Source organism: Prinia subflava, chromosome 4, assembly GCF_021018805.1.
Source record: "Prinia subflava isolate CZ2003 ecotype Zambia chromosome 4, Cam_Psub_1.2, whole genome shotgun sequence".
In the NCBI taxonomy this organism is placed as follows: Eukaryota; Metazoa; Chordata; class Aves; order Passeriformes; family Cisticolidae; genus Prinia; species Prinia subflava.
The window spans coordinates 9,075,075-9,093,714 of record NC_086250.1 but is presented as its reverse complement, the minus strand read 5'-3'; the positions used below and the strand labels follow the sequence as shown (position 1 = coordinate 9,093,714).

The window sequence follows — 18,640 nt, the reverse complement described above, 5'->3', positions numbered from 1 at the left end:
GCAAAACTGTGAACACAAGGCATGCTGTGCAGCTGCCTAAAAGCTCAGCTCTCCCGTGTGCCTGAGCAAAACCAGGATCCAGGAGGAATCGGCAGCTTACAAAGGATGCCCAACAGGACTTCTCTAATGATGTTGCTCCATGGCCTTGCTGCCAGCAAAAGCTGCTGGGAAATGGCTCCAGTTTCTGCTACTGATGTCAAACTCTCAAGCCTGCGTAGGAGAGCTTTTCTTTTCAATGCTCTTTGTTCTTTACCCATCCTCTCTGAAAATGCCATGCTAAACTCCTCCATACCTCTCGTGCACACTCTCCCACTTCCTTGGTTTTTCCTTTAGGATATGTAGACAGCAGTGGCGGTGATGCTGAAAGTTTTCTCTTGGCAAGGAGACCTGGAAAGGCACAACTTCCTGGATGGAGAGATCTCCAACTGGCATAAATTTTGTGGATTAGAGAATCTAAAGCTTCCCCTTGGTCACAGGAAAAAAAAATCTATCATTAGGATACAATTTCCATTTCCAACTTGACACACAAGGCTGAGCTCAGATGCAATCACATGGGAAAAGAGGTATGTGAGAGCAGTACCAATAAAGGTGTATGGTCAGCAGTACCAATAAAACAATTATTTCTTCCATTTGGTAGCTTGCAAACCCAGAAACTGTCCAGCTTGCTTATGCTCCGAGGCTGGAATCAGAAAGTATTGGTTTCCCAGATTTAGAAGACTAGCAACTGCATTTTCATCTCTGTACCAAACACTTTTCCCTGTGTTTAAATCGCTATCATCTGAAGTTGAAATACTGGCACGGAAATCAAAGTCATACATGTAATTATCCATAACAAAAAGAACATCCACCAGAATGCCACAGAATTAAAAGGACAATTTGTAAACTACTTATTTGGGCCAATCACCTCTTTGAAATCTGCCCTCACAAGATCCTCAACCAAAGCTACATGACGGTACCAAGAGAAAATCTACTCTTCCAGGAACTGGGCCTTGGCTGCAAACCATAAAGTATGGAGGCATAAATGCAAATTCAGGCAATGTTGTGCAGATCCTTTAAAGCTGTGACTCAACTGCAATCTTAGTTTGCTAACTCCCTTATGAGATTCTCTCTTTCTTCTGTATGACACCCTTGCACATTAAAGAAAAAATATTGTGAAGTTACAGGCTGTAAGTGTCCCAAAATATCATTGCTTATGGAGCACTAAAATGCATTTCATTTTACAGATGGCAGCAAATGCAGCTTAACTGCAACCTCTATGCTGTTACTGGCAAGAGAAAATATCATTGTTGATTTTTTTTAATTGCATCATTCTGAAGGTACTGCCTGCTCATTTGCTTCAAGGGCTTAACTTTCATTTTGTAATTTATCAGCTGTCAGAATCTTCACTGCAGAATCTCCACTAACACACAAATCCCTCAGGATACCCACCACTAAATAAAATAAAAATGGCTAGCTTGAAAGAGAGTGCCCTTATGGGTATGTGTGCATTTGTGTCTATACAAATGTGTGTTGATTGGGCTGCAGAGCATAGTTTTGTGCTGGCTGCTAAAAAGCCTGTCCATAACATTCCTTGGACGAAATGAGTTCTCAGACAGCAGCATACTATTAACCACAATATCTTTACAGATTTAGCAGAATAACTGAGTATTAATATTTAAACACGTATCTTCTCTTCTTAGAGAGAAGATACACATCTCTTCTTAGATATCTTATGTGAAACTGAGAAAATTCTCCTTTGTTTTCAGCTTTTTTTTTAAACTTTGCTGCACAAGCAGCACGTGCATTAGCATACAACTGGCTATAGGGATTTTTCTGGAATACTTCTATTTGAGGCTCTGTATTCTCTCCTAGAGGTGTTGCTGTTCAGATCATGATCTACTTGACACCAGGAAGTGATTTTAAGGGGAAAAAAACCCAGAAAAACAAAAAAAACCCTTCTGAAATCTAATAATTTATTGTGATTCCAGTCCAGGCCACAGAAAAGTTGCATGAAACCAAGAAGTAAAGATAAAAGTGAGGGGCAGCTTTTGCAGATTGCTCTGCAGTGGTGGGCATGTATGTAGAATGACATGAAGACAGAAACCATTAAACCCCTTGCTGCTGCAGCTGAATAAGCAGGCACAGAGAAAGCTGAGCTGCACAAAAAGATCTTGCTTTACCCTTCATACAAAGCAAATTTTCTGTACACACACCTTGCAAGGATCAAGACCCTGCTGAGCTGGCAGCTGCTGCCAGGCAGGTGGCCCCTGGTTGACGTTGGACTACCCTGATTCATGCTGGGTTTCTCTTTCCAGTGGAAGATGAGGAAACTGATGTGTCAGATTTTGACACCAGAACATTTTTCTTCACAGAATGATGAACACACTTGAAATGAACTGAGAAGTATCTTTGCTTTCAATGACTTACTGATTTCAGAGTAATCCACCTCATTTCCACAGTTTCATCTCATACTGTGTTCTTTTCTTTCATTCAGAACCTTATGTCATTTAAACATTCTTAATTCCTTTGTGACTTACTGTGTACATTTGTCCATCTGGAGGAAACTGAAAACTGCAGTCTATTTTTTAGAAGAGTTGACTTTACTATTGTGAATACCCGCAGGAAAAGGACTGAAGACAGTTCGCTAAGATGGAGTATTACACTGTGACCTCTCCTTGACAGTGATAAAACTGAGGTTTGAATTCTGTACCATCTGGCAGAGCTTGTGACCTGGAGACAAATGGCATCCCCAAGGCTTGTCTGGGTTTCAGCAGCCTTGCTTCTTTTAATAAAAGACAACATATCACACCATTAGGTCATAATCCTTGCTAGAGCTTCCAATACTGCAAGTTCTGCTTTTAAGGGGCAAGATCAGAAGGAACCATGCTGATAACACCACAGAACTGCTTCTCTAAGTAACCAGAGGCTGATGTTTCAGGGAGAGAGTACAAGGAGAAGCCATGTAATCTAAGGGACACAGCTTCTTGCAGTTGGAAATGCCTTCAGGAAGGGTCTACAGCACAAGTCTTAGGAGGAGCGGCTTAGAGAGTTGGGATTGTTTAGCCTGGAGAAAAGAAGGCTCAGGGGATACCTTATGGCTCTCTGCAACTTACTGAAAGAAGGTTTTAACAAAGCAGGGGCCAGTCTCTTCTCATAGGTAACAATGATAGAATGGAAACAGTCTCAGGTTGTGTCTGGGAAGGGTTAGATTGGATATCAGGAAAATCTTTTTCACCAGAAGGATTATCAAGCATTGAAACACACTGGGAGTGGTTGAGTCACCATTCCTGGAGGTATTTAAAAGATGTGAAGATGTGATGCTTAAGGACATGATTTAGTGGTGGACTTGGCAGTGCTGGGTTAAACAGCTGGACTTCATGATCATGGGAGTTTTTTCCCAAGATAACTGATTCTATGACTCTATAATTCTATAACTCATTTGTTCTTCAAACACTCAAAGACAGAAAAAAAATTATTTCAGTCTTGGCCTTGAGCATTTTCAGGGACGGGGCACATACAGAATCAGAGAATCAGGTTGGAAAAGACCTCTGACATCACTGAGTCCAACCTATGATGTAGCACCACCATGTTCCATCAGCCTAAAAACCTCATCAACCCTCATCCACATACAGGCCCCTCTACGGTGGTCACAGCAGATTTCAGGGATGCTGTTTCAGATGGAGTGACACTGCACTGGTTTGGCATGGAGAGCTTTTATTGCTCATGGTGACGAGTGAGGGGGCAAAGACAAGGACAGTCACAGGAGGTGGGGAAAGATAAATCTGGAATGATTTGCTGAACTTTACAGGGCCTTGCTGGATGCTGATAAACACAGCACACTTCAGAAGGAAACGCTGAAGAGACAAAGGTGTCTGATAGCACTGCCCATCCCAATGTGTAGGTCCAGACAAAGCTTTGCAGGGGAGACAAGTTCTGAAGTTCTGTCTGTAGCATCCACTGTAACTAGAAGGGCCAACTGTGGCTGGACACAGGAAAAAGCAGCAGCATTTTACAGTCACACCCAAATCCCCATTTTCAGCAGCCTCATTCACAGCCTCCCCATTTTCTCTCTGAATTATCAGGGACATTAATAAGAACCTTTTCCACTCCCCACTTTGTCTGATCTTTCTAATTAGGAACACTGAACAAATACATCTGAGAAACAGCCTGGCAGGAGCAAGTGGCCTTGGTTCACTGCATGCATGGCATGGAAAATGCTCTGCTCTCCCAGGGACAACGGGAAAGCTACAATCAGTGACTCAGCACTAGCCCAGAAACTGCTCTCCAGGGAATCCAAGACAACCCCTCCAAGCATCCCTGCCTATTTCTGTGCACAGAGGGATCAGACACCAAAAAATGCTCCTTGAAACAATTCCCCACCTCTCTGATAAACACACATCTCCCATCAGCTAACGTTTAAACAGCCCTGTCAAGCTTTGCCTCACAATCCACATCTCTGGACACATCCAGGCAGCAGCCAGCACTGAAATCTGGGGTTTTTAGTATAACAGCTGTGCTCTGTGCAAGGCAGACATGGCATTTCATTAAGCACAGGGTAATAGCTTGATTCCCTTAGGGACTTGCTGCTGGAAAATAGAACATCTCCTTTCATAAATAGGCAAGGTCACCATGCTTGTTTTGGATTTGATGCTGAGACAATTGAGTCTCTGTTCATTATACATTGAATATTAATGCACTAATGCACCTGCATGTAAAACTAATTTTACTAGACCTAAGGAAAGCATCCTATATTAAATTTCAATGCCTATTCAGCTACAGAATCCAGTAAAAGAATTCTGATTTATGCTCAAACTATTTTCTGTATTTTGCTTTCTATTTTGGATTCAGAAGCTGAAAAAATCCAAGTAACCAACTGTTGAAAAGCACAAACAAAGTTAGTTTGCCCATTCACACTATATCACCCTTTTGTAACCCACAGCTGCTCTTCTATTTAACAGGAATCATCTTCCAGCATATTCACATGTACACACTGTAAACAAGACAGGGTACAAATGTGACACCTCAAGTGTTTAAGCCTCTGTAGACATAATGACACAAAAAAAAAAAAAAAAAAAAAAAACAAAACCCCACACAAATTTTACAGAGATATATGCAAAGGGATCAAAATTCTAGGCAAGTTCTTTCAAAATATTTGTAAGTACTACCAAAAATCAGGAGTCCCCAGAGGACCTTACCTGAAGAACCTAAACATTATGCAACTAATTCTAACCAACCTGCTTCTCTTGTATCTTACTTCATCTCCAATCTCATTTTATCTCTTTGTTTAGAATATTTAGAAGTTAGAAACCTCTATTTCTCTGTTCCTTTGATTCCTGGAATACTTCCTTTCTAGATGTGCAAACAAGAAAATCCAGAGGACAATACTAGGTCAAAGCTAAATGCAAAAGAAGAAAGAGCTACTTGCAAAGTGAATGTGTCATGGGTCAACAGAGAAGATTACATAGGGTAGGATATGAAAGAAGAAATAAAGTATGTTGTTCTAAACCAAGATACAAATACTATTTTGCATTAAATCAGCAGTTTGTGGGGAAAAGAAATAGTTATTCACTAGCATTTAGAAATTATAAAGGTACACGTAAATAGCGCACATAAACAAGAGAAAGGATTTTATTCTAAAGTTTCCTGTGCTTATCAAATATATCTCATCCAGCATTACAATCAGAAATTTTAAATGTGAATGTTGCTTGAAGATTTGGAACAAAGTTTTGCTGCATTTTTATTTGTTATATACCTCAAGGATTTCCCAAACTGGAGGATGTAAATCACAACTGTAAATGAAAGGGCAGTCTCTAGACTGTGATCAACTAGAAAAGATCAGCAAACATGTTAGGAGTAATCTTCCCTGCCCTCCTCATCTGTCATTAAATTAACATCTAGTAGAATTAACAGTTTCATTTCTAGAAAAAATCTCCAAGGGTGTCAACATTTGTACATGGCAAACACCTTCGAGGAGTGGGGTTTTTGCCTGACGCAATGATTGAGTAATTTTAAAATTATCAGCATCAGAAAGACACTTTCTTCCTTGAGAAGACCTGGATGACTTGTGACAGGTTTTTTTCTCCAGCAGCCTAACTTAGAGCTCTGCCTTCTCCTTTTGTCCATTTGAAACACGTTGGAGCAGGCTGCCCAAGGTTCAAGGAGAGGTTATCAGGTCCTGTTTGCTGTTGGCGTATCTAAAACTGCTGACACATACTAGGAAGAAAAATGGGTACATTTAATACAGCTGCAGCAATAAAACAGCTACTAGGGAACCTCACCTAGGGCTAACAACACCTCCATGTTGTGCTGCCCAGCTGAAGAGATATGCCAGTAGTATTCACACATAAAATGCAAACAGAGCTTAAAGTCTTCATAAATACCTAGGTTTACCACTTCCTCAAGTGTTTTAAAACACAAAAGTCAAAAACACACCACATTTTGGATTTTCCTGGTTGGTGATAAAAAACATTATCCACTGTGATGAAAGCTGAGGGTGGACTTGGCAATGTGAGCTTAAGGGTTGGACTCAAAGACCTTGAGGGTCTTTTCCAACCTAAATCATTCTATGACAGACTTGCAAAAAGCAACCCATGTGGTTGTTTCCTTTTATATCACTCACAGATTTTCCTGAATATGAAAACAATCTATGCTCTGTTAAAAACATACCAAAACCAAACAAACTCTGGTTTTGGACATACATAAGATTTTCCTAGCTTAATGCCCCAAAGCATTAAAAGGAAAAAAGCATGTTTTCTGACAGACCCTCTTGTCTCAAAGTCACCTATTTTACCCCTAACTTCTGCAGAAGGAGGAGGATTCTTCCAGTCAAGTCTTGTTCAAACTTTTAGACCAATACTCCATAAAGATATGTTGACATTTCTCAGATTAATTCCAAGTAATTCCTTGCCTGCTAGGGCCAGATCTGTCCCTTCCTCTCATTTCACATCAGCTATGTACAAATTCACACTAGCATTAGGCATGAGCTTGAACTCTGGCATTTATCATAGCTGGAGGAGTCTGAGCAAGTTCACAACCTCACCACTGGCTTAAGATCCAGAGGATCTCGAGAATCTTGAGAGCCTCAGGCCAACTCAGTGTCTCCTTACAAATGTTTACATTAAATACAGCAGAGGGCTTTGACATCCTTCTTGCCACTAGAGATTTCCTCACTGGGATGGCAAACTAAACAGGATCAAGAGACATGGGTGGAGGTCATGCAAAAAGGGAATTAAAAAGATTACATCGTTACAGTGTAAAATGCTGTGGCACCCATCAAAATCAGACATACACAGGTTTGTTCATGTACAATTCTTTTGGCTGTTTGTCTTAGCAAAAATACACAGCTGTTACTGAAGTCAGCATTTCATTCTTCATAAACTGAGTAAAACAGAAGCCCTTTGGTTCACCCAGCTAAATGGATTTCAGGTTAGATTCCAGAATAAACCTTATGAACTTACCTTACATTTCAGCATGTTGGCCACTCTCTCTTGCATTGACTGTCCAGCCTTTGGCCTGACAAGAATATAAACTGCTTTCACTTCAGGGCTGGAGCGCAGAAGTTTCTCCACCAGTACTTTGCCCATGAAACCTGTAGCTCCTGTGATAAGTACGGTCTTTCCATTGTAATAAGCTGAGACTGAAGACATGGTGCTTTCTTGTTCTGTCCCTTCCTGCAGCAGGTACCTGAGAAGATGCAGAAATAAAGCTTTAAAGGCTTTTGGGATAACCTTTTTAGTCACCTATGTCAACTCAAATTAGTTCAGTCAATGGCAATTTAAATTTCTTTTTTAAAGTCTGTATTGCAAAAATAAACACAAAAATCTGAGAAGCTTAAAGAAAATCAAGCTCAGCCTTATCCTCCACGTGACACCACAGCTGCACACAGAGGTCAAACATAGCTCCTGCTGTCCAAGTCTCCCAGCAGGAGATGCTCACTGCAGTGCTGAACAGTGTTTATCTGCTACTGTGAAGTGGCAGCCATGAAGATATGCAGCTATCTCCACAAGACAAAGGAGAAAGAGATTTCCTCACAAACACTGCTGTGTTTTCCACTTCAATTCCACCGTGCCTACGGCATTCCTTGTCAGCCATCACTCATCGACACGCTCAGTCTTTTCCTGTTGCCTTGGCCTGGAATAACACCGTGAAGAAAGCTCTTCTTCATGAAGACACAGTGCAGTGACACTGCTCTGCACAACTGCAATACCACGTGCAGGTCACCACCCTTTATGAGCTGTAATGGGCAGAATTCATCCCAGTTCACTCTAAGGAGTGTAGATGTGATAGGCTCCCCTTTGGAGATCCACTGACATGGACCAGGCTCCCACATGACACGTCCCAGTTAAATATTTTAATTAGATGCAATGGTTTCCAGGCCTGAATGTTCCTAGCCATCCTGATTCAAACTCTTAAGTTGATTAAATGCAAACAAAGCTGGACTGAATCCTCTTAGAAAAGCCCCTCTTCCCCTCTTAGCCTAACAGAAGCAAAACAACCATCTTTGAAGTGGGGCAGACCAAGCAAGCACAGAACACACACTGCAAGGCAAAGGCTCATAAAAATACCAGTAAATGATTTGAAAAAAGCCTACTGAATTTGAAACAGAAAGAAACAAGAATAGTAAAATGCTGTTAATCATGTATTCAAGAACCAAAACTATGATCTTCAAGTATACCAGAAAAACTCCTCTTCCTCCAGCAGAAGCTTCAGAGACACAAACTAGGGAGTCAAGCCTAACAAAATATTACTCTTCTTTACAGTGCTGCCTGGGACCACAGTACTCAGCATCAAACAAATGAAAATCCTCAAATTTTTTTATCCATGACAAATCATCAGGTATAGAATCCAGTTTAGAAAGTGGGTCAAGCAGAATAACCTCTCAGGGACACTATTTTACAAACTAATAGCTGTGGGTATTCTGGCTCAGTGAATTTGGTTATTAGCCTACTTTCAGATGTCATCTAGATTATAACTTAGATGAATGCAGAAAGCTCATCTAGGCCTATTAAAAACCTGTTCTTATTAAAGAGCTGGCCACTTGGGAAGTTAAACCAACAGGTTAAAACCATTGGATAATTAACTTATTAATAACAAAATGTCACATCTTGTTCTGGTTTGGAAAAACTGACTCATACTGGAAGACGAACTTGCAAAGCCTGGAAGCGAGTGAAAGCAGTGTAGGACCAGAAGAAGGCAGTAGTTTAGTGAGATGAAGACAAAAGACCTCAGAAATTTAGCATGACACATGCCCTGCAATGTAGAAAAACAAAGGAGAGAAGTCCTTAGTCACTAGAGGCTGTACCAATCCCACTGAAAAACAGTAAACAAAAAGATAAAATGTAAGGACCACTTCCAACCACTGGACACATTCTTTGAATTCATGCCCACAAGATTGTAACTGCACAAACAGTGGTACATTTATAGAGTAATTTGCACCATGAACTTGGAGATTACCAGAGCAGTTACTCTCCTTCCCACACTTCAGGAGTAGAGAGCATTTCCAACCTGCATGGCTAAGCATTGTTGCTTTGCCTCAAGAATTATAGATTACTGCACAAATAACTGTGAAAGGCTTCAACACGGGGACATCAATTTATTATGTTGTTTCATCTGTGTTCTCTGCTTCAGTTATCTAAAAAGGGTTTCATTTGTTTTGGCCAGATGTTCAATGACTGCTAGAATAGTAAAATAAATAAATCACACTACTTTGAAGTGTCCCTATAATTAACCATGCAGCCATGTTTCATTAAGCAAGGACTACATGCACATAACTGACAGTTCTTCTCCATCTAGTCTGAGACCATTCTGAATGTCTGATTCCAAGAAAACCCCAAAATTTAATCTCCCAAGACATTCTGGTTTGATGAAAATGGAAGTACCAAACACAGCCACTGAAAAAACCCAAACTTTCAAGGCAATCTGCTGTTACTCTTGATAATTGTTTTATCCTTCCAGGATTAAGTGAAAAGGGAAGAAAAATCCCATCCTTTCTATTTTCCTTAATAAAGCAGTCCAAGTTAGGCAGCCTAGAGTTATTAGGGCTAATTTCAGAGTTGGATCCAGTTGCTCAGGGCCTCATCCACGATAAAAAGCCACAAAAAATGAGACAGTGTTTGCCTGTTATGGGAGCAGATTCGTGTGTCTTTGCAGTACATTTATTTTTCTATTTCATAAGTGAGCTTCAGAAGAAATTATAAAAATCTTGTACCCGTCTGATGCCATGCTAATTATCAGGAAAGAAAATCTGTGAATTTGTGTAATGCACACAAACTATGTCATGTTTTGAGATCATGACACAAAAACCAGAATGCTGCAGTTTGGAATGTTCAGACAGATCTCTGAATCTCCACTGTTCAAGCAAACCTAAAGAGGCTTTTATCACATTCCAGGTACAAAAGCAGATTCCAGTTTATATTCAGGATTGCTAAGATATTTTCCTTTCAACTTCGTCTTGAATTTTTTATTTTGTACAACTGTCTTCAGCTTTTATATTTTTAAGGGTGTGATTGCTTTTTCTCTGTTTTTATTGATTTTGCTTGGTCTTTGTAAACAAAGTACTGAAGAAAGTATGGGGATTTTTGGGAACTAGAGGATTTCTGAGGTTAAAGGGTGTGACCCAAGTAAATCCTGCTGACCTGACCCTTCTAGGGGTCTACTTCAAAGCAAGGAGAACTACATGCATGCCTTTTTGGCTTTTTACACTCAAATTGTTTCCTGCAGAAGGTTATACCTTGGCCTTTCATTTTAAGGAATAACTAGTCAATACTGAGCACTGACTTTTTTCCAGTCAATTAACTACAAGGGATAAAGTGCCTGGTAGAACTATTTGAACTATAGTCAGAAGTTGCAGTGAGGTGACCCTTAGTGAGGTCGAGAAGGATAAAGACTGTTTCATAGGCTGAGGTTCCTGGCTCTTCCAAAACTGACTGGAGGTGAGAAAGCCACTGAACTGTGGAGAAAAGCCCATGCAAGGGTTTCCTGAAGCCCAGTTCAACTCAGTATATGCAGGCAACTTGGATGTTTCAGGCACTAACCAGGGCAGGAAAGGAACCACTGATGCCCCTGAATTACTGAGCGCAGCATCTTTGCAGCAGCACAAATCCCTCTGAAGCTGACTCATCTGCAGCCAGAGCATGAAAAAACCACGAGCCAGGATCCCACTGAGCATCTCTGCAGACACAAGTGCACAAGCTGCTCTGAGGGTACTGCTGCCTCTCACAGTCTCCTCTGGATCAAACAGGATGAGCTACAGCGCTGCGTTACAAAGCCATGATCTTCTGCCAAAGGACAAGCAAAGGGAAAGGGGAGAATCCTAATCCTACCAACTTAATACTTCCCTCCTGCAGAAGACAACCCTCATATCCTCAGCTGAATAGCACAGAAGAACCTGGCCCTGTCCAGAGAAGGTACAACTTAGCTGCTAATGAAAAGAACAACTACTCCATTGTCCTCACCTTTCACGTATTTCAGTGATACCAAATCTGCATCCAGATTGCAATGGTGTCATGCAGAGGGTCAGCTGCTATCAGAGCCAGAGTGGTGGGAAGGGAAATGTGGACCTGAACCTCAGTGAATGCTGCCACTGCCCACGGCAGCTCCATTGCCTGCAGGGAGTCACAAAGGGACAGCAAAAGGGAGGATGAGCTGGAAGGTGGACTGGAAGAGGTGACTATTTCAGTATGGTTTGGATCACTGCCCTATTTGAATAGGACAGCAGCCATTTCAGAAGCTTATGTGTTGAGGTATCTGTCTTTTCATCTCAACTGCATAAATGAAAACCAAAAAGAAATTAGTTTTGTGCAAGAGCAAAAGACCGTATGCCTATAAATGTACATCTAGATTCAAAAAATGCATCTCTGGCAACTCTGTGTACTTAGGCTAGTTTTGATGAGCTTCTTGTTACACAACTTTATGCAGGGAAGTAATTTCTATAAACAAGAGGGTCAGCCTGTTCAGATGAGTCTTTCAGATATCATATTAAATGTAATGAACTGGCTTCAACCAAAGTTACACTTAATGACAAGCAACAGTTTCTGAAACAAGGCTACAGACAGCAGGAGTCCTTTAAGACAAAACAATTCTTGGCCACTTTCTGAAAACAGATTTTTAACCTTGGGTGAAAATATCCAATCATACATAAGACAGTTTTCTTTAATCAGGATTCTGGAAGAGTTATAATTAACCTGGAACATGCAGAGAGAGAAAAATTCCTCTGTTGCTTCAGAGAACTTGTATAGCTGAGGTCAGAAAAAGCAGTATAAAGTGGTCACAGACTATTTCTGTCTCATCAGTTTACTTCTTCAGTCTATTAATCATTTTATGAGTTTTAAATGGACTGAACACTGGGGATGCCTGAACAATACATCTTCATATAATTATTTTGTCTTTTACATTTTGTCCCAGGATGTATTACAGAGACTCTCCAAAGTAGGCCAGCAATTAAAATACATAAAAGCAATTATTTTAATACATGTTTTTTGCCTGAAAGCATTTATTGCTTGTTTAATCATCAGAAAATAAATACACACTGTGCATACTAGAAATAACTGAAATAGTGACTTGTTTTACATCATACCAACTTAACTCCTGGCTCCTCAGTAACACCAGGAGAAGATCACTCGGCTCCTTTGATTTCATTTTCTTGGCCAAACTCAAGACCAGGCAAGTTCCACTGCAATGACCAATGTTTCAGTGAGGAATTAACATGAATTAGCTTAGATGCGAGCCTTTGGATTTAAAGTATTTCCTGCATTTTCAGTAATACGCAACTGTGAATCAGAGCAGAAAATGGCTGTAGCTCAACACTGCACACCATTTGTGACAACAGCGCTGCTGACACAAACAAGCAGAAAGTACCAGCAAGGAGGCACTGAAGTTACATAATGCATTTCCAAAGGTCTTTAGGCACAGAAAGATTTGTGTAGCCTATAAAGTCAGGGAGACTTCAGCGATGACAGAAAATGAAACAAAGAGAATGATAAAATGGCTGTTCTATGGAAAAATGAAAAGTTCCTCATGGTTTGTTGAACTTTCAGTGATTTAACCTCACTTAACAGCAACAACAAAGATAAACCTCCTCTCATTTAGCTACAGAATTAAAAGGAAGGTCATAATCCACCCTTTGTACAGGCACTATGGAAACTAATGCAGCATAAAGAAATAAAATCCTGCGATTCAAAGATGGGCACATTTACAGCCAGACTGAACCCCTGATGATAATCCTCTTTGCAAAAGAGATTTTGCTCCAAGCAATTTACACCAAATATAAATGTTGTTGTTAGAAGCCTGAAGGTTAAATCACTTTTCTCCAGCTAATACATTTCAAATTATTTTTTGTTTGCCAACAGTAGCAATTCAAATCCATAACACCATCCCCAAGTAGCAACACGCAAGGAGAAACTCATTGCTCCAGGAAACCCTTCATGCCTTGAAAAACCACACCAGTTTTGCAATCCATTTTAATTTATAGCAGTTAAATCTAAAGAGACAGGGAAGTGTGACAGCATAATTAAGAGCTGGAAACAATGAGCAGTGTGCACAGCTGGATCCTGCAAACTGCTGAACGCTACATGACAGGCAGACAGACATGGAAACCTCTGGGAACTGTGGCTGCTGGGCCAAAGACCTGCCCCCAAGACAGATGTGGGCAAAAGCTGGAATTTCCAGATTGCATAAGCATCACCTACACAGCTTCACAGATGTTCTGACTCTCCCCAGCAGTACAAACTGTTTGACCATCATGAAGAAATAGAGAAAACAGAATGAAACGGAAGGGCCACTGACGCAACACAGCACAGGAGGAGCCCCTTGATTTTTTAGTGAAACCTGTTAGTCTTGCTCAGTCTCACTATGTTTTCTCTCCAAAATTGAGGAAAACAAGCCTGTAAACATTTTGGAACTGAGATGAGGCAATGGTGTTGAGGACCTACCTATGTGCATCACGTAGGATTTTAAAGAACAAATATTTCTCAGTAGCCCAAATATCAATTTATTCTGCCTCAACCCTATTTAATTATCCACCTAATAAGAACAGCAGCTACCAGAGACTTCAAAAGTGCAGCTTCTGCAGGCTCCTTTCTGCATCACATAGTCCAGCATATGTATCAACTCCCCCTTTTTTTTAAAGCTAGTTGTTGCAAAGCCATTGAGCAGGTTACAGGATCAAAGCATAGATCAGGACTAGAAGGCAATTTTTGCTTTGCCTCAGCATAATTAAATGCAGACATCCTACATCAGAGATTTCCTGCAGGCAATCCTTCCCCTCATCATTCCCCCAATTCACACTTCACAGCCATTTTCCTCTTGCTGTTTCTCCTAGGATCTCTACTACCAGCAGCCCTCTCCCAAAACCCTAACTCAAACCCCCTGCCATACCCACTGCACACCAATCCCTCTGCACCCCTTCATGGCACAAGGGAGGTCTCAGTGAAGTCCAGTTAACTCTGTGTGATAACAGGCTTGTCTGGCACATTTATTCTATTTTAGACATCTCAGTTAGACTTCTTATTAGCATCCATCAGCTAATGTAATAACAAAGATTTTCTGTCCTCTTCCATTACTCGCCCTTGTCCCCCATCAAAAATAGTGGCACCAGCATTTATGACATTTGCGACTTTTTTTCTGCTCTTAAATGGTTATCGAGCATTGGAATAGGCTTCCTGGGGAAGTGGTGGAGTCACCAACCCTGGAGGTATTCAAAGATGTGTAGATGTGGCTCTTGGGTTTGTCCCCAAATTCGGGGACATGGTTAAGTGGTGGACTTGGCAGTGTTGGAAGCACAGAACCACAGAATGGCTTGGGTTGGAAGGGACATTAAAGATCAGCTCATTCCAACCCTCTGTCCTATGCCACCATCCCAGGTTGCTCCCAGCCCCATCCAACCTGGCCTTGGGCACTTCCAGGGATGGGGCAGCCACAGCTTCTCTGGGAAACCTGTGCCAGGGCCTCATCAACCTCACAGGGAACAATTTCTTCCTAATATCCAACCTAAAGCTACTCTCTATCAGCCTAAGGCCATTTCCCCTTGTCACTATCTACCCATGTGAAAAGTCCCTCTCCAGGCTTCTGACAGGCCCCGTTCACATACTGAAAAGCAGCTTTAAGGTCACCCCAGAGCCTTCTTTTCTCTAGGCTGAACCATCCTAATTGTCTCAACCTTTCCTCCCAGCAGAGCTGCTCCATCCCTCTGATCACCTCGGTGCCCCTCCCCTGGACTGGCTCCACATCCCTCCTGTGCTGGGATCCCAGGGCTGGAGGCAGCCCTGCAGGGTGATGGGGGTGGTCTCACCTGAGCAGGGCAGAGGGGCAGAATCCCCCCTACCCTCCCCTGCTGCCCACGCTGGGGGCTCAGCCCAGCACAGGGGTGGGGCCACTGCCCACTCACACTTTGCAGAGACACCTTGAGCTCTGCAGCCACCAACACCCTCCAGTCTCTCTCCCCAGTGATGTGTAAGGTCTTTTCCAACCTAAATGGTTCTGTGGCTGAGCCAGTTTAAGAATACTCACATACAGTTTGAGGGTAACCAGTAGCTGAGGTGTTTTGGTAGTTTTTTTTTTTTCAAGCCCCACTTTTGGAAAAGTCCAGCTAGCACAGTTGCTCTGAAGGACAGCAGCTGCAGCATTGCTACCTCCCCAGCAACTTCCATATTCCAGCACTCATGGAAAACTATCCCATAGTAGCCCCAAAAAGGACTGGGTGCCTAAAAACTGTCTGTGTTTCTGTAACAAATGGAAATGAAGTGGAGATTGGCAGCAGCAGTGCAAATACTTATATGATTACAGCAACTATGTTCTTCACAAAGGCACTGTCATGACATAAAGAAGAATGGTCTTCACTCAAGATTTAGAGTCAACAGCAATATTGATCCAAGTAAATCAATATCACTGATCATTCTCTAGTAAGTAAATTTATGCCATGGAATGATGGAGAGACTGCCTTCCTTTTTTCTACTGTCACTCCCTCCAGTTCTACTGTCAGATAAATATCTAAGCACAATGCTCCAAAGTCATAATGAAATCAAATGAAACTGAATTTTTACGCTTTCATAAGAAAATCTAAAAAAAACCGCTGCAGAAAACAACAAAAGGAGAAACTGAGGACAATATACAGGAACATGGTCAAAATGATTGCCCTCCTAATGACCATGCTTTTAAAAACAATTATCTAAGCCGTGCTACCTTTCTGTTTTTATAACTTTTTCCCATAGCTATGTCCAGTGGCAGATGTAAATAGAAAATACAAGTAGCTTTGTACTCCTGTGCAGATTTATCACTATAAATGTGAAGTTTTGTTCGTACTAAGCTTCAAAACAAATGCAAAATAATTCATACTTGGCTGAATAACACAAGTTGAAAGAAAGCAAGACAGCTGTAGGGATTCAAACATACATACAACATGTATTTACCATTCCCAGTTTCTGATGGCCAGAGTCTGTCTGCATTCCCCAGAGCACAAAAGCTTTCACTCGAGGCTTTTCTTTAGGAATATGTGCATACTTGTGCAGAACATGTATGGAAAACCGTTTTTAGGTTGTAGACAGAAAAATCTGCCAATTGCTTTCTTCCTTGAGCCTCATCCATTTTTGGGTCATCAAGACCACGATGGAAGTGGCTACAGAATACCTCAAACTGTGAACTTTTTTAAGCTGTAACAGGGCAAATATTCCTTTTCCTCTACCCCTTCCTGACATCTGAACTCGTTCATACCTTTCTTATAAGACAGAGGAAACCACTTATCAGCTGAGAAGCTCTTGACATGTAAGGGAAACATCTTGATGAGTTCAGAAATACAGTAGCTGTGGTGACTGCACTAAGAAGTTTAGCAGTCCTGTGACAGCAAGCTAAAATGACATTTCACACTTTAGATCTCAGATCTAACGGAGAGGAAAATATTACCTGCTGTGTTCAGACACAGACTTAAGGTTAACTAAGTAACTGTAATTATTTTTCTTTCCAATAGGAGGCCAAGCTCAACAGCCTGAGTAGTCTTATATTGGGATTTCATTAAGAAGTGCTGGCTACAACCCTACTCTTGTCTTGGTTGGAGCTGAAAGACAAAAATGCTTGAAATATTTCCCACTTCACTTTAAGAAGAGTCTTAAAAGGATGACCAGGTGAATGTGAGAGTCTATACTACTAATTTCATAGCAAAGCATATATATAGACACATATTTTCAAACTCAAAGATTTAAGATAGCCCAAAAGGTTGGGCTTTTTTAAAATTGAAATCTGAGAGAGAACATTATCAATGGAAAGACCACAGGTTTGCCTTTTCCCTCATCATTGACTCAAACCTCAAGCTAAACAAAAAGCATTTACTTTTTTCATTTTCCCCACATTTCTCTGTATTTCAGGCTTAGAGTATTTGATGGCACGTGGCAAAGTTGTTCTGTCCAGAGCAGGATTGAACCCTTCAGGAGCAGGGAAGAAGCATAACCAAAGCCTATATAATTCCAGGAAGTCCACAGGGAATTTTACACTGGTTATTGCACACTGCTAGCTGGCTTATTCTGCAGGAAGCCAGGAAATCAGCACCTGTGACCACCTCTCCAGTAATTCCCTCCATCCCCTGTTTTGTTGAAGACAATTCTGGCTCTACTGGAATCAGAACCACAACAAACTGACAGATTTGCTGTTGGGGTCCTTGGCACTGGGATAATGAGGCAGCACAAGGTGCAGAGACTACGGCAGCTCCAGCAGCAGACCTGAGGCAGGTCCAGCCTGGTTGTTGTCTTGTCGTGACTCTCACTGTGCACATATGATGGACTGACAAACACCTCGTTCCCCCTTTGGAAAAGCAAGAAACCACAGTGAGGAGAATTTAGGAGGCTTCTTCCTCCTACAAGGATCCAGAGTTGGAGTGTTTGGAAGGGGCAGTGGAACACTTGTGGTATCCATTGTGGTATCTGGTATGGGGCTTGTGGGAATCTGGAGAGAGAGTGAGAAAAAGGCAGGACTTTATATGTAAAATGCACAAAAATTATGAAGTGTACAAGCTCTTAAGGTATGAGCCAGCGAGACACAAGGCACTTCCCAGATTCTGCATGCTTCTGCCTCCCATTACACCTCACCACTCCAGGCAGACTTTTCCCACTGCTTTGTCTGACTGCCCTGTCTGGATGTGCTCCCAACCTCTTTAATCCTTGATCTAGTGCTTCTAGCAAGAGAAACATGGAGTTACACGCACGGCTGATCCCTGCTGCTCCTCCTGAGGATGTGGGATAGCTCAGGGCCAGAAAATCAAAGCTTAAGTGCTGACGTGCCCAGTGAGACTACTGGTTTCACCTTGGCCCCTTTCAACAGCAAACATTATCCTAAGAGTTTGCAAATTTTTTTTTCATTGGGATCTCAAGCACAGCATGCAGGCCGCCTTCTCTGGAAACTCTGTCAGGGAATACAGAAGCATCCGAACTAAGCCAAAACCATCACTGGCCATATGAAAGCAAGCCAGGCATTAATGGAAACCTCCAAAGTAGCTGCTAGGATTTTCAGAGTAAAGACAGAGTAAAGCACTGTTCGATCAAAGTGGAAAAGCACTGTTTGATCAAAGAAGGAAACCCACTGAGCTTGGAGAGGGTGAACATAACTTGGAGATGCTGTGACTGCAAAATGTACCTTAAAAGAAAAAAAAAGTAAGGAAAAGTAAGAGAGGAGCAAGGAGAAA

At 41.5% G+C, this 18,640-nt stretch overlaps 1 protein-coding gene across 6 annotated transcripts in view; it reads right to left on the bottom strand.

Annotated features, from left to right (window-relative positions):
• Nucleotides 1–18,640, bottom strand: part of FAR2 (fatty acyl-CoA reductase 2) — a 121,382-nt gene that overhangs the window by 54,951 nt on the left and 47,791 nt on the right. For all 6 annotated transcript variants that reach the window (XM_063395375.1, XM_063395376.1, XM_063395377.1 and 3 more), the window contains exon 2: nt 7,437–7,662. In XM_063395375.1, coding sequence (XP_063251445.1) covers nt 7,437–7,625 — 189 coding nt within the window. In that variant the 5' untranslated portion in view covers nt 7,626–7,662. The remainder of the gene's footprint in view (nt 1–7,436; nt 7,663–18,640) is intronic.